Raw genomic sequence first — 15,551 nt, forward strand, 5'->3', positions numbered from 1 at the left:
TGCTGTCGAGACGCATGTCACGTATACTCGGGGTGTCTCTACTAGCACAGCTCGCCCTTTTTGTGTGTCTCCTTGTGAAGAGGTGGGTGCTTCAAGTCTTTCTTACTATTCTGGTACTATGTGCTGTTTTTGTAGAGAGCCAGAAAGGATGTGCGTTCATGCAGCCCTCTTCCTGACTGACAAAAAAATAGTGCTATTTTTACCTCAAGACTTTAAAACAATTCCCCCATCTCAGACAATCAGAAAAAGCTAATTTCAAGCTCATAAACAGTGCTGAGGTTACTTACTTTGAGTTGCCGTGGGTTTGGCTACTACTCAGTCATTAACAGGACTACCTGTCCATAAGGGTTCCCTATTTGTTATTAAGCATCATTTCCTGCCTAGCAATGCTACATATGCAAAGAATGTGAATGATTCCTTTTTTACATAGGATTTCAATACTACATATAATGCCTAATAATACCAAATGGAAGTATCTCCCAATTGTGTCATAATTGAGTCCTTTAATATTTCAACCTTAATTTCCTAGTCACAGTTTTGTCTGATTCAGCATTGTGGCACAGTAGGTTTAATCCTGTGCTCAGGTTAACTTTACTGTCAGCTGTGTCGTCTAATGTGGGTTTCTTCCAGTTTCTCCTGTTTCCTCCCACCTCTCAAACACATACCAGTAAATGGACTGGCAAGTATGCATTTCCCCGTAGGTGTAAAGGTGTCAGAGAACCACCAGCCACGCCCCCCTCTACCGCTCAAAACATTCCCGTTAGGACGTGGTTGGGTGAAGTACTGTGCTCCTGTTGTCACCCTACAAGTGGGACTGTTAGAGGTCTACATTCAGGAAACCTTACAACAGAGCTTTATCACCCCATCCTCTTCTCCAGCGGCTTCCAGCTTCTTCTTTGTAGGAAAAAAAGAATGGGGGTCGTGTATTGACGTAATCGTAATCTCAACTCCAAAATTGTACAACTCCCTTACCCACTCCCTCTGGTCCCAGCCACCCTAGAAGATCTCCGTGGAGATAGAGTATTCACCAAGCTAGACCTCCATTGCGCTTACAATCTGGTGCGCATACGTAAGGGCGATGAGTGGAAGACAGCATTCATCACCTCGGAGGAGGACTATGAATACCAAGTCATGCCATATGGGCATTTCTCCAGCAGTCATCCAGATATTTATGAACGAGGTGTTCAGACAGTTCCTTCATTGGTCTGTCATCGTGTACATCGACGACATCCTCATATACTCCCAGAGTCTAGCCAAACATCGGAGTCATGTCACCCAAGTCATGGAATGATTAAGGGAACACCACCTCTACCTAAAGCTGTAGATTTGTGAGTTCCACCAATCCTGTGTACAGTTCCTAGGGTACGGCATCAGTCCATCGGGGTACAAATGGACCAGAGAAAGATCAAGGCTATTCTAGATTGGCCTCGTCCAGGCTTCACATGCTTCCACTATACCATTACATATTGTCCAGGCTCCAAGAATGGTAATGCGGTGCCTTTTCAAGGATCCACAACCCCGACAACCTCATGGACCCAGAATCATTTCACCCACCTCATCCTCAGTCTCATCGTGTGGAATAATAATGAGGACGGCCACCCGTTTGGAACCTACTCCACCAGAATCCCCTGAGGGGAGGACATTCGCCCCAAGTACCTGCCATTAACCCCTGTTGAGATCAGTCCATGAGGCTCCGGGGTCGGGCTACCCGGGGAGGAGACGAACCCTCCTGCTACTCCAATCTTGCTACTAATGCCCTGGGATTATCAAAAACATGGCAAGGTACAACCAAGGCTTTTCTGTCTGTGCCATTTCAAAGACACCTCACCACTTACCTGTGGGAAAGCTGGTTACCCTACCAATCCCATAACGACCTTGGTCCCAAATAGTGATTGTTTTTGTCACCGATCTGCCAACTCGGATGGCCAAACCTGCATCGTGTTAGCCGTGGATCTTCTTTAAGCTGCTTGGTGTTACTGTGAACTTGTCCTCTGGTTATCATCCACAGACCAACAGCTAGACACAACGGAAGATCTTGAAGAACAGAACTTGGATGCTACCTCTGATCCTACTGCCACCAGGATCAGAACAGCTGGAACCGGTTCCTCCCGTGGGCCGAGTATGAAAAAAATTCCCTACGCCAAAAAACTACTGGCCTGACCTCATTTCAGTGCATACTCGGCTTTCAACCTCCCATGTTCGCCTGGACAGAAGAACCTTCCAATGTCCCAGAGTCCCAGAGTCTGGGAGTCGGCACACTCAGCTACAAAGGCCCTTAGAACCACAAAAAGGTTTGCAGATCATCAGAGGTTGGAAGCTCCTCCCTATCAGCCAGGAGACAAGGTATGGTTGTCTACCCAAAATCTGCGAATATCACTGCCTTGTAAGAAGCTCAGTATTAGATATATCTGGCTGTTCAATATTCTAAGGCGGGTAAACAGAGTGTCCTATCTACTCAACCTCCCTCCCAGGTACTGCATCCACCCTACTTTTTCTTGTGTTGCTCCTAAAATCCTTTTTCCCCTCTACCACAGAGAACCCTGGAGCGGCTTACTATTCGCCTCCCCCTGAGGTGCTGGACCAACCCTCCGTATACTCCGTCCACAAGATTCTGGACTCTTAATGTCGGTGCACCATGCTGGAATGCATCATCTATTGTGAGGGGTATGGGCCAGAGCAACGCTCCTGGGTCCCCAAACAGTACGTCCTGGACCTAGCACTCCTGGAGGAGTTCCACCTAATCACCCTGACCGCCCTGCACACAGAGGTCTCGGGCATCCCCAGTGCCGGGTTAGGGCATCAGGAGCCACCCCTGAAGGATGGGGTAATGTCAGAGCCATGCCCCCCTCTAGCGCTCAACACTCCCGCTCATCCTCTCCCTCCTATAATCACCCCTTAATTAAGCACCCTTTAAAAGATCACTCTCCCCTTCACTTGCCATCCGAGCTACAGCATACATAGCTCAGATCACTTGGACTCCTCACGGATCCTTGCTACCCTTCTCGAGAACCTCGCTTCAGCTAAATTCATTATTTCCAGCACTCCCTTATCTTATACTTTCCGACACCTGGTATTCCATGACAAAAGGAAATGTGTGAACAGTGCTTCTATTATCCTGTTTTGCATGTATTACTGCCTTACGCCCATAGTACCAGAAAAAGCACCTACTGGAGATGACTTAATTAATGATTTTTTTACATCATATACTACGAAAGCATTGCATTCCCAAAAAAAAAAAAAACAAGCGCATTCACAAAAATTACTTTTGTAAATATAAATTCACAAAACAAAACAAAACAAAAAAAAGTGCATTGCATTCACAAAGTGAAATAAAAAAGGTTGGGGCAGTCTGTGGCAAGGGAGCATTTTAGCGCATAACACCAGATCTGATGTTACTGCATTCTTTGTTTAGAAGCGCCTCATTGCGCAACCATGGAGATGTAGCAGCTATCATATGGTTTCGCTTGATGACTGTATATTAGTTTAATTAGCTACTGGGCATTTCCTCGCTGACCTGCCCCTCCTGCTAATTAATTAAGTTACAATAAGTCTTGCTTCAGTTTATAGATATGGGGCATTAACTATTATTATTATTGTTATTATTGTTATTATGATCATTATTGTTGCTGTTATTATTATTATTATTATTATTATTATTATTATTATTATTATTATTGTTATGATTATTATTATTATTATTATTATTATTATTATTATTATTATATTTTAACATTGACTACTAATATGTGTTACACATTCTGACTGTCCACTTGATAAAACAAACTTTTATCAAGTGGACAGTCAGAATGTGTAACACATATTAGTAGTCAGCGAGGGGCAGTCAGCGAGGAAATTTCCAGTAGCAAATTAAACTAATATACTGTTAGATTGTTATTACGACCAAACAACACTTAATTCTTTCCTACGATGCCTGTGGTGCCTTTTCTGATCAGGGAAGAATCACACAGCACACAGCATGGTGCAAATGTTCTTCTTTAGTTTAATGCAGATAACATACAAGGATATATACACATTGGAAAAAATCTGAGCTAAAACTGTTCCTGATTGGGTAAGAAGACATAACACGGAGATGTGTGAGCCCAGATAAAGACTTCCTGTATACCTTACATACATACATTGTAAAGATCCTATAGATACTGAACAGATAACAAGAATGTGTTTAGAGAACCAGTGTGAGAACCATCTTAACACTAACATATACAGTCATCAAGCTAAGAATGCAGTAACGTCAGATCCGGTGTTCAAACGTAAGCAAATATATGTGTGACAATGCTTTGTACAAAAATTTCAATTAAAGCCTGTGCTCAGATGACACTCCAGTGGATCTGTACAAACGTCAAGTGCGCACTACAATTAGAGCAAAAAGGGACGTACCAACACATTATTGGTGAAATATTGACATTAACCTTGGTGTAACAATAAAAAAGAAACAAAATGCAAAACAAAGGCATTTGCACTAGTGTTCTCAGACATTTGGTCTCTACTAAATGTAATAATGTTTAAATGAATCACTATTATTGTAATATTTAATTTAATCACTAATTGTAACTATATTTGCAGTCTTAACTTTAAATACGCAACAAAACACTTACCCTCCACTGTAAGCTGGGCCTGGACGGAGTCACATCCTAGTTTGTTGCAGGCAGTGCATATGTAAAGACCACTGTCCTCTTTCTTTACCCTCTGGATGGTCAGGATGCTATTTGATTGAGTCAGAAGAACACCTAAAATAGAATTTCACAAACCACATGCCAACAAACATAATCAATATAATTATGATGACTATTTATACTAGACAGCCACCAAAAGTTCTCCCACTTAAAAACATGAGAGAGGCCTGTAATTTTCATCATAGGTACACTTCAACTATGAGAGACAAAATGAGAAAAAAAATCCCAAAAATCACATTGTCTGATTTTTAAAGAATTTATTTGCAAATTATGGTGGAAAATAAGTATTTGGTCACCTGCAAAAAAGCAAGATTTCTAGCTGGATGAAAACCAAAATAGAACTTTTTTGGTAAAAACTCAACTTGTCATGTTTGGAGAAAAAAGAATGCTGAGTTGCATCCAAAGAACACCATACCTACTGTCCTACCTACTTGTCTCTCATAGTTGAAGTGTACCTATTACAGGCCTCTCACATCTTTTTAAGTGGGAGAACTTGCACAATCAGTGGCTGACTAAATACTTTTTTGCCCCACTGTACATATACCGCCCGTCCAAAAGAAAAGTCACACACTGTAATATTTAATTGGACCCCCATTAGTTGTCACAACATTTATTCCCATTCAGAGTTGCAGTAATGTCACCAAAATCTTGTATTGATGATGGGAGAGTCAGACCGCTGTGCAAAGTCTTCTCCAGCATATCGCAAAGATTCTCAATGAGGTTAAAGTCTGGATTCTGTGGTGGCCGGTCCATGTGTGAAAATAATGTCTCATGCTCCCTGAACCACTCTTCCACAATTTGAGCCTAATGAATCCTGGCATTGTCATCTTGGATTATGCCCATGCCATCAGAGGAACAAAAAATCCATTGATGGAACAACTTGTAATTCAGTATATTCAGGTAGTCAACAGACTTCATTCTTTGGGCATATAACATTGCTGAACAGAGATCGACCAACTGCAACAACCCCAGATCATAGCACTGCATTTTATCACATGCCCTTCTTCCAGAGTCTAATCATTATGCTTCCTATCAAATTGAATTATTTTCTCTAATTAGCCTCAATCATTAGTTTTCTTAAGGCTACAGCTGTTTAGTCCCAATACTTTGTGTTCCCTTTGCATTGTGCGTGTAAAAAACTTTACTTTCACTATTAAACATAGCTGAGAGTTCTACTGTTGTTTTTTTTATAATTTGATTTCACCAAAAGTTTAAGTGGTCGCCGATCACGATCATTTGAGATTTTTTTCCGATCACATTTCTTCCTCAAAGACAATGGTTCCCCACTAATGCGTTGGACAGTTCTTAACACACTTTTAGTAGTTTCAGCAATCTCCTTAGATGTTTTCTTTGCTTAATGCATGCCAATAATTTGACCCTTCCGAAACAGATTAACATCTTTTCCACGACCACAGGATGTGTCTTTCAACATGGTTGTTTAAAAAATTTTAAGCTACTCACTGCATCACTTAGGCAAATAACTTGTTGCCAGAAAACATAATCACATGAAACATAATCACCCATGCAGTAATTATCCAATGGGAGGCTTTTACCTATTTGCTTAGTTAAATCCAGGTGGACTTTTTGGACAGACAGTGTGTATGTATATATATATATATATATATATATATATATATATATATATATATATATATATATATATATGTATTATTACAATTTTGTTTTATTGTAATTTATATATATATATATATATATATATATATATATATATATATATATATATATATATATATATATATATTTATTTATTTTTTTTTATTTATTTATTTTTTTTATAACAATTTTTTTCTCAAAGGTTTCTTAAAACTTACCAGATCCCTTAATAACAGTCTGGTTGTCTTTGGTCCAGGTGATAATAGGAGTTGGTGTGCCCCTTACATCACACACCAGCATGGTGGAATTGCTTACATTCACCCTCTGATCACTCAAATTGTTCAAAATCTTGGGAGCCTCCAGAGCTAAAAGCAAAAATTTGTGGAGAAATATTTTAACCACCATTAACAATGCTCGAAGCTTTTTAAATGTTATTTTTTTTTATCTTTACCTCGGAGACGCAGGTTATGTAGTAAGCAGGTGCTCTCGCTGCTGTCGGTGTTCTCCATGCGGCATGCATACAAACCCTCTTCCTGCCAGCTCACCCTGGGAAATGACAGGTCCAGTGTGACATTGGCACCCTTCTGGCCAGCAATAGTGGCATTGGCTTTGGGGAGAGGTGCCAGGCTGAGGCTGCCACAAGGCACGGTGGTAGGCAGCTCGGCCGGGTTGGAAACATTAAGCACTCGATACCAGCTCAGGCTGGAGTACAGCATGCGGTCAACAACACAGCGCAGCAGCACATCCTCCTCCTCTATGGGAAACCTGGAGGGGAACACACTCAGGTCGAGGTAACCTAGAGATAAAAATAAAGATTCATATAGTAAGAAATAATTGTACTCATTATAAAATATATTTTAAATGTATTCATAATTATACATTATTTTTATGTATATATTAAAATTTTTTGTTTACATATTTCTTATGAACTTGTTTGGAAGTTTGTTTCGTTTTCTGCATGGTTAATCATATGTATTTCTTTATTAATTTACATATTTTAATGACCTTCTTTTGAAGTTTGTTTGTTTGTTTATTTAGTCTATTGTTTGTATGCTCTTTTGTTGCATCAAAACCTACTAGCATTCTGCAAGCAGTGTCACAAAAACATTTGTTTAAAAATACCTCCTAAGATTTTTATTTCTAAATATAGTTCGTCCAAAAATTTTTTGGGAGTAATACTTGTGCAACATTTAGGTTATGTAGTTTAAAAATTATTTTTTGTAAATTAATTTGTTTTTATTCTGATTCTACATAAGAATCAGTTTTGCATTACCGGCCACACATTTTTTGTCACTTGTTTACTGTACACAAGTTTTCAGTTTTCAGCATTTGTACCTTTCTTGGGTTTTAACCTAAATTTTTAACAGAACAATCTTTACTTTGTACTCTATACATTCTCAAAACTAAAACTCAGATCTAAATTCATAACAAATCTATATCTAACAGATTTGTCAGCAACAGTAAAACCTGATATACATTAATGTAATCTGTCAGTTAAAGGGGCTGCATACACTTTGTATTTATCATTGAATGTTGTATTTATAATCATTCAAAGCAATATTTGATTAGGATTATATCACTGTTACTTTCCCTAAGATAATATTTTTATGTGCTCCCTGCTTACTTTATAAAATGAACACAAATTTACTATTAGCAACTAAAATCTGTGTGTAAGTCAAAGCAGCCATCATAACTTCTTTAATTTTATTCAATAATCATTTCTATTAAGAATAACCTGGAGCATATAAATTATTATACGACCCCTGGAAATCACTTACGTGCCACCTGAAATATAATGACTCTGTCCTCTTGTCCTACTTTGTTGGAGGCAACACATCTGAACAGTGCATGGGTCACAGCTTTCTGGATCTTCAGTGTGCTCACAGTCTGCAGGAAACCACACACCAGACAAAAAAAAAAAAAAAAAAAAAACATTACAATGCAATTCCAAACATAACGAAATTTGGATCCCAGAATCATAAGAAAACTTGATTTTTGGATTCTTTATTTGTGGGATATTTCAACTCCAAATAACTTTGATAGCTAAATCACCAAACAAGATCAGAGGGTAAATCTCAGCCAAGCTTTTAACTTTTGACACCAAGGTTGTCATATATTTGAAAACCAAAAAAAATTATAAATAGTAATTAAACATAATTTGAAGTCATTTGAATTTGAGCTTCTCAAAACACAATGTGAGGAAATATTTCTCAAGGTTTCTTCTTCATTTCATCTCAGGGAGCTTTTACCTTGCTACTGTTACCACTGGTTTGCAGATTTCTAACACTATTCTGACAAATTTCTGAAACTAAATTGTATATTCGTAATTTATTTATTTTTATAAAGCTGCTATGGGACTATTTCTATTGTTAAAAGTGAAATAAAAATTTGAATTGAATTGAATTGAATCAAATTGAATATTTCAACAAAAGCTTGATGATTTGGTATTGGATTTAACGTATCTCATTGGGAACAAGTGTGGACGATCTGAAAGGCTTCTGATCTTCATCTGTTCTCGTAGGGACAACATGTGCTTGTCCTCTTCAATTGCTGCAAGAATTTGCATTAATGGTACATGATCCATATGGGTTACTGGTCATTAGATTATGGGTTCATGCACCAATAACACCGGGCTGGCTACTCTTGAGCAAGGCCCTTGACCCTCTGTGCTTCCGGGGTGCTGTATAATGGCTGACCCTGTGCTCTGACCACAGCATCCTTAAACTGCTGGGATATGCAAAGAAAAGACTTGTGACATGTGACAAGTAAAAAGATTTTTGACCATGTACTAGTATTTGAAATAATAGTTAGTTTGTCTATAGCAGCTTCTCCTCAAACTTTTAACATATAAAACATAGGCTTTAAACATATAGTTATCTAGAGGTTTTGTTCACTGTGGTTACCTTAAGTGAGCTGTCAATGAAGCTGGTGGGCTGGCCAATGTGGTTTTCCCCCGTGTTGTTTGAAATCTCTCTCCATTTCCCTTTACACTCTGCAATCTTATCTGACCTGGGCCTTAAGACAGGACGTACAATAATTTCATGTGAGTTTAACATGAGTCACACCATTCCACACAAAAAAAACACGTTATTACAGTGTGAGGAATGCACACAGCAAATAGAGTGCATCCGGAAAGTATTCACAGTGCTTCACTTTTTCCACATTTTGGTTCGTTACAGCCTTATTACAAAATGAATTAAATTCATTATTTTCCTCAAAAGTCTACAAACAATACTCCAAAATGACAATGTGAAAAAAGTTTGTTTGAAATCTTTGCAAACTTATACATAAACAAGTTAAAGAAATCACATGCAGCCTTTGCCATGACACTCAAAATTGAGCTCAGGTGCATCCTGTTTCCATTGATCATCCTTGAAATGTTTCTACAACTTGATTGGAGTCCACCTGTGGTACATTCAGCTGATTGGACATGATATGGAAAGGCACACACCTGTCTAAATAAGGTTTCACAATTAACAGTGCATGTCAGAGCACAAACCTAGCTATGAAGTCCAAGGACTGTATGGACTGTATGGAAGAGTGGCCAGACAGAAGCCACTCCTCAGTAAAAGGTACATGACATCCTGACTGGAGTTCGCCAGAAAGGCAACTGAAGGACTCTCAGACCATGAGAAACAAAGATTGAACTCTTTAGCCTGAATGCCAAGCGTCATGTCAGGAGGAGACCAGGCACCATTTATCACCTGGTCAAAACCATCTTTACAGTAAAGCAATTTACAGTGACATCCTTGATGAAAACCTCTCTGTAGCGCTCTGGACCTTAGACTGGGGAGACAGTTCATCTTCCAACAGGACACTGACCCTAAGCACACAGCTAAGATAACAAAGGAGTGGCTATGGAATGACTCTGTAAATGTCCTTGAGTGGCCAGCCGGAGCCCAGACTTGAACCCGAATGAACATTTCTGGAGAGATCTGAAAAATGCTGTGCACCGACATGCCAACCTGATGGAGCTTGAGAGGTTCTGCAAAAAGACTGGGAGAAACCGTCCAAATATAGGTGTGCCATGCTTGTAGCTTTATAATCAAAAAGCTTGAGGCTATAATTGGTGTCAGAGGTGCTTCAACCAAGTATTGAGCAAAGGCTGTGAATACTTATGTACATGTGACGTATTTTTATTATTTTAAATTAATTTGCAAAGATTTCAAACATTTTTTTCCCATGTTGTCATAATGGGGTATTGTTTGTAGCATTTTGAGGAAAATAATGAATTTTATCCACTTTAATAAAGCTGAAACATAACAAAATGTGGAAAAGTAAAGCGCTGTGAATACTTTCATGCATTGTAAATACCAGAGACTAAAAGTAAAAAAACACTGAATCATAACTTTATTATTTAGGGTGCTTGCAATCTGACTCATTATAGCACTGTTCCTGTTCCCATTACACTATATATTTATAAGAAGAAAATGCAATAGGAAATGTCTGCAAACAGCGTAATCAAGCTTAACAAGAAAAATGACAAAAAAACCAAAAGACAAACAAGTGAGCAGAGACAGTGAACAATGAAAAACGTGGACACTTTTGAAAGGCTGTGTACTGATGTACCGGCCACTCTATAGAATAAACAAATTCCCCCCAACCTCTTTTCAGATACAGTCATTGTGACACGGTTGTTTTTTTGTTTTTTTCATCAAAGATACAAGGATGTTTTACATTTGAAGGAATCTGTTTTTAGAACAACAGGAAGTTGTAATGAGGAGGGAGGAAGCAGCCAAAGGTGAAGTCTGAAGATAAGGCTAGCGTGAGGTCCAAACAAAAAAATGTTTAGTATGCAGTCATGAGATCAATACAGTAGCTTTTTTTAAATTGCGGTCTTTTCAATCAGTGTACAAAAGTATTTAATACTCTCAATTTATTGAGCCTTAATTTATTATTATTTTAGTTATCATGCATTTTTCTCATACCATAATGAAATTTCATACATAAACAAATTAGGGAAATACTCTAAAAACAGTCAATTCAGGATATCTGTGATAATGAAACCAGATTCTTTTATAATCAGGAATTTTAGTTCACTGTTAATGACTATGTGAATGCAGTGTTTTTATAAACCACTGCATTGTGTAACGTCTAAATCACATCCTCTTATCTGTTAGAGGCTGGAGTTCACACCCATTGTCTCAAACCAAGATGTCTTTTATCAGCACTCTGTGTACCTCAACTTAACTCTAACAACTCTTCACCTACTGCTTGTTTAACACAAACAAACACATGTATATGTGAAATGAAATAAAACGTGGATATATTTAAGAGTAGTCGATCTGCAGCTTGTACAGCAGTACAGATTTTCTGTTCTCTGAAAATACAGCCATTATTGTCACAATAGCTGGCAACAAAAGTGAGTACACCCTAAGAGATAACAGCTGTACGTCATGTAACCGTGCAAAGCCCCACGTCCTATTCATCATATTCATGTTATTTTCTGCTTGACAGTACTATACAAATGTATGTATCTTGTATTAGATAAGTTAAAATTGTAAAAGAATTCCTACATGACAATGGCAGACCACATACTGCATCAATTACAACATCATGGCTGTGTAGAAGAAGGATCCAGGTACTGAAATGGCCAGCCTGCAGTCCAGATCTTTCACCCATAGAAAACATTTGGCACATCATAAAGAGGAAGATGAGACAAAGAAGACCTAAGACAGTTGGGCAACTAGAAGCCTGTATCAGACAAGAATGGGACAACATTCCTATTCCTAAAATTGAGCAACTTGTCTCCTCAGACCCCAGACATTTGCAGACTGTTATAAAAAGAAGAGGGGATGCCACACAGTGGTAAACATGGCCTTGTCCCAACTTTTTTGAGATGTGTTGATGCCTTGAAATTTAAAATCAATCAATTTGCTGGCAGAGCCTGTCCCACTATCTAGTGGAAGCTATTATATTGGGTTATAATAGCATAGGTCTTAGCCCACCAGAAGGGCTGAGGGATAATAGTAGCCGAGGCATGCCAGTACATTTGTGCAGCAGCATGCTGGGCTTTGTCGCACACTATTGTCCGATTGTATAGGCTGGACATCACAGAGCCTTTGTTGGCTCATTTCATCCTAAGTGTGAAAAAAAAAATATAAAATGGAAACATTGTAAACGCAGGATGGTTTAATTTTTCAATGCGTTTGCTCTCTTCTATGAATCACATCACTGAGTTGGTTAACATGGCTGTTTCCGACAGCATATCTGCAATACGGGAGTTGTCTATTTCCCATAGTGAGATACTGAACGGATGTTTGAAAGAGAAATACTTTGCACACTGCAACAAGTCAGTTTGCAGGCTGTCATCCCAGAAGAAAGCCTCTTCTAAAGCTGGCTCACAAGAAAGCCCACAAACAGTTTGCTTCAGACAACCTGTCCAAGAGCATAAATAACTGGAACCATGTCCTTTGGTCTGATGAAACTAAGATAAACTTGTTTGGCTCAGATATGTCCAGCATGTGTGGTGGTGCCCTGGTGAGGATTACCAATAAAACTGTGTCTTGCCTACAGTCAAGCATAGTGGTGGTAGCATCATGGTCTGGGGCTGCAAGAGTGCTGCTGGTACTAGGGAGCTGCAGTTCATTGATGGAAACATGGATTTCAACATGTACTGTGACATTCTGAAGAAGAACATGATGCCCTTACTTCAGAAACTGGGATTAATGTTTTCCAACATAGATGACAACTGCCTTGCTAAGGAAGCTGAAGGTGAGGGTGATGAGTGGACAAGTATGTCTGAACCTGACCTGACCTGAACCCTATTGAGCACCTGTGGGGCATCCTCAAGCAGAAGGTGGAGAAGCACTATGTGTCTAATATAACACCGTTCTCTGATGTCATAACATATCTACAGTACATAACAATGGTGCTCACACTAAAATATTGGCACTTTGGACACGGTTTTGACATATTCACTTAGGGTATACTCACTTTTATTGCCAGTTATTTAGACAATAATGGCTGTATGTTGAGATATTGTTAGAGGACAGTAAATTTGTACTGCTATACAAACTGCACATTGACCACTCTAAAATATATATTCATGTTTCATTTCTATAGTATTGTACATTGAGAAGATATGACATGACTAAACTTTGTAAAGATGTATTGATTCAACATTGGGGATTTAGCTATGTACACAAAAACATTGATCTAAGAAAGTTTCCATTTGGTAGAAAGCTGTATTTAAGTGTGAGACAAATCAGCATAATTTGGTTTTCATATTTAACTAAATCTGTCTTGCTATAATTTGTATTCCAAGTGTGACCGGTTGAATGTCTTTAAAATGAAGACAAATAGACATGCATAAATAATGGGTGCATTTTAAATCCGAAGACACGCCCACTGCTGTGGAGTTGCGCTTTGACATTGAGCACACCTGTGCCACGTAATTATGTCGGCGTGTTTGTGGCTTTATAAAAAGCACAGTTGAGTGGGACACTTTGATTCCTTTTTTATCTGTAGGCTGGGTGGCTAGAAAAGGTATTTTTTTTATCTTCTACTTTCCTGTTGCTTTCCCCTGGTGAGTCGCTTGTTTTATTTTATTAGTTGCTAATCATGGTCTAAATATGTGTTTTTAGGGAGGTGTGCATGAACGCAGGTAGCATATAGTAACAATAGTTTAACCCCGTTTGTGAGGTAAGCAACTTTATTGTGGGTTATTTTGGGGAAGGGGGAAACTGTTTGAAATGTTTTATTTGTTTGGGTTTTTTTAGGTGCGCCCAAAGAGCGCTAGCTGCTGTTTCGTACCTGTTCCGTATATGCTTTTACACACCGTTTCATAAACCCGAATTAGCTTGTTGGGTTACAGTTTGGACCAAGCGGACGTCGCGGTTGTAAACCGCTGTATTACTGAGTGTTTTAAAATATTATCCTGCGCACTGGTTCTGTGCTATGTTTGAGTAAGGACTTGGATATTTATCTCTTGTGCAGGTGTATTAAATTAACAGGCTTGGTATTTTTGCTCCGTGAGCCGCTTGGACGCTTTTTAAATATTAATCGGGAGGTAATTGTTTTTCTCTTTTTAACGTGTAAGTGTAAGTACCATTTACATAACTATTTCCACATGTATTTGTCTGAGCTGTGATTTTTGAGACTTAAGCAGAAGGGGAGATTGTTTGTGTGTTTTGGGTTTATTTTTGGTTTATTCTTGTTTTTTAAGAATGATGCACTGATTTGCTGTGTGCTCTGTCCCTTCTGTTACAAAGAGGATTTAATCTAGTCTCTCCGATTGTGGGTAAATAACTGGTAAGCTGTAAATGGTGTTTTAAAATATTTTTAAGCATTCTTTTGTTTAATAAATTTGTACTATTTTTGTAAAGTCACGTCTGTCTTTAATCCCATCCGAACCAGCAGGGTGCTTCATATTTTTGTAACTTTGTTTGGTTTAATTATTCTTTTGGGTTCAGTCTATTTTCCTGGGTGAATAAATAACCCAGGTGGCGTAGTCGGTTCCTTTTTTATTTTTAATACCTTTAACCAAGGGTTACACAAGCAAGTGAGTTTTTCAAGACGATCTACAGTAGACTTACTGAAATTTAGCTGGACAGTCCTCACTGGGCATCCACTGCCAATGGATAGAGACAGGACTGGAGCCACCAAAAGCAGTGCAGGTGAGCGTGGGGCTACTGCCAAACATGTGAACATTTCGATCAAATGGTACCTCCTTCTCAAAGATTTTAGGATGAGCTGTGGGGCAAAATAAAGGGAGAATGTAAGAGAAGAGAATGTAAGAGAACAGAACAGAGAACAATAATAGAGACTTTACCATTGACCAGTAGATTAAATGTCCGGCTTTGAGCTTCTTTTGTAATTTTATTGGTCATGACCACTGTGTAATTCCCAGCGTCTTTATCGGTGACCTCATATATAGTGAGTGCATCTCTGGAAGGCTTTATCCTGTACTCGTCACTAGTGATGGGATGGCCATTCTTTAACCTGTTTGAAAAAGACAGTGTAATTGTCACACTTTTATTTTTATAATCAAATAGTTTTTTTTTTAAACAGAGTAAAAGTAATTAATACAGTTAAGGCTGGCCATTTATTGTTTATTACACTTGTTAAACTTTATAGGCCACAATAAGATTTTCTTTGTTGTTGTTACTGTGTGCTGTAAATATGCTGATTAATCTCAGTGCCAAAATTCTATATCTTTGAACAAATTAAAGAATTCAAATAAATAAATATTATATAAAAGTTAAATAAATATGTTGGTCCATATTGTAGCACCAATGGTATAAA

The 15,551-nt window shown here is 38.4% G+C and overlaps 1 protein-coding gene and 1 long non-coding RNA gene across 2 annotated transcripts in view; one reads left to right on the forward strand and one right to left on the reverse strand.

Moving 5' to 3' along the window:
* kdr (kinase insert domain receptor (a type III receptor tyrosine kinase)) overlaps positions 1 to 15,551 on the reverse strand; it is a 33,049-nt gene that overhangs the window by 9,833 nt on the left and 7,665 nt on the right. Inside the window, 7 exon segments of the mRNA XM_046836192.1 lie at positions 4,614 to 4,745; positions 6,524 to 6,670; positions 6,757 to 7,101; positions 8,084 to 8,192; positions 9,209 to 9,320; positions 14,843 to 14,999; positions 15,079 to 15,248. Coding sequence (XP_046692148.1) covers positions 4,614 to 4,745; positions 6,524 to 6,670; positions 6,757 to 7,101; positions 8,084 to 8,192; positions 9,209 to 9,320; positions 14,843 to 14,999; positions 15,079 to 15,248 — 1,172 coding nt within the window.
* LOC124376968 lies at positions 13,618 to 14,632 on the forward strand. Its single transcript, XR_006924033.1, has 2 exons — positions 13,618 to 13,793; positions 13,892 to 14,632. It is a non-coding gene; the product is annotated as an uncharacterized LOC124376968 (long non-coding RNA).

The sequence above is a fragment of the Silurus meridionalis genome, chromosome 23 (genome assembly GCF_014805685.1).
Source record: "Silurus meridionalis isolate SWU-2019-XX chromosome 23, ASM1480568v1, whole genome shotgun sequence".
Taxonomy (NCBI): Eukaryota; Metazoa; Chordata; class Actinopteri; order Siluriformes; family Siluridae; genus Silurus; species Silurus meridionalis.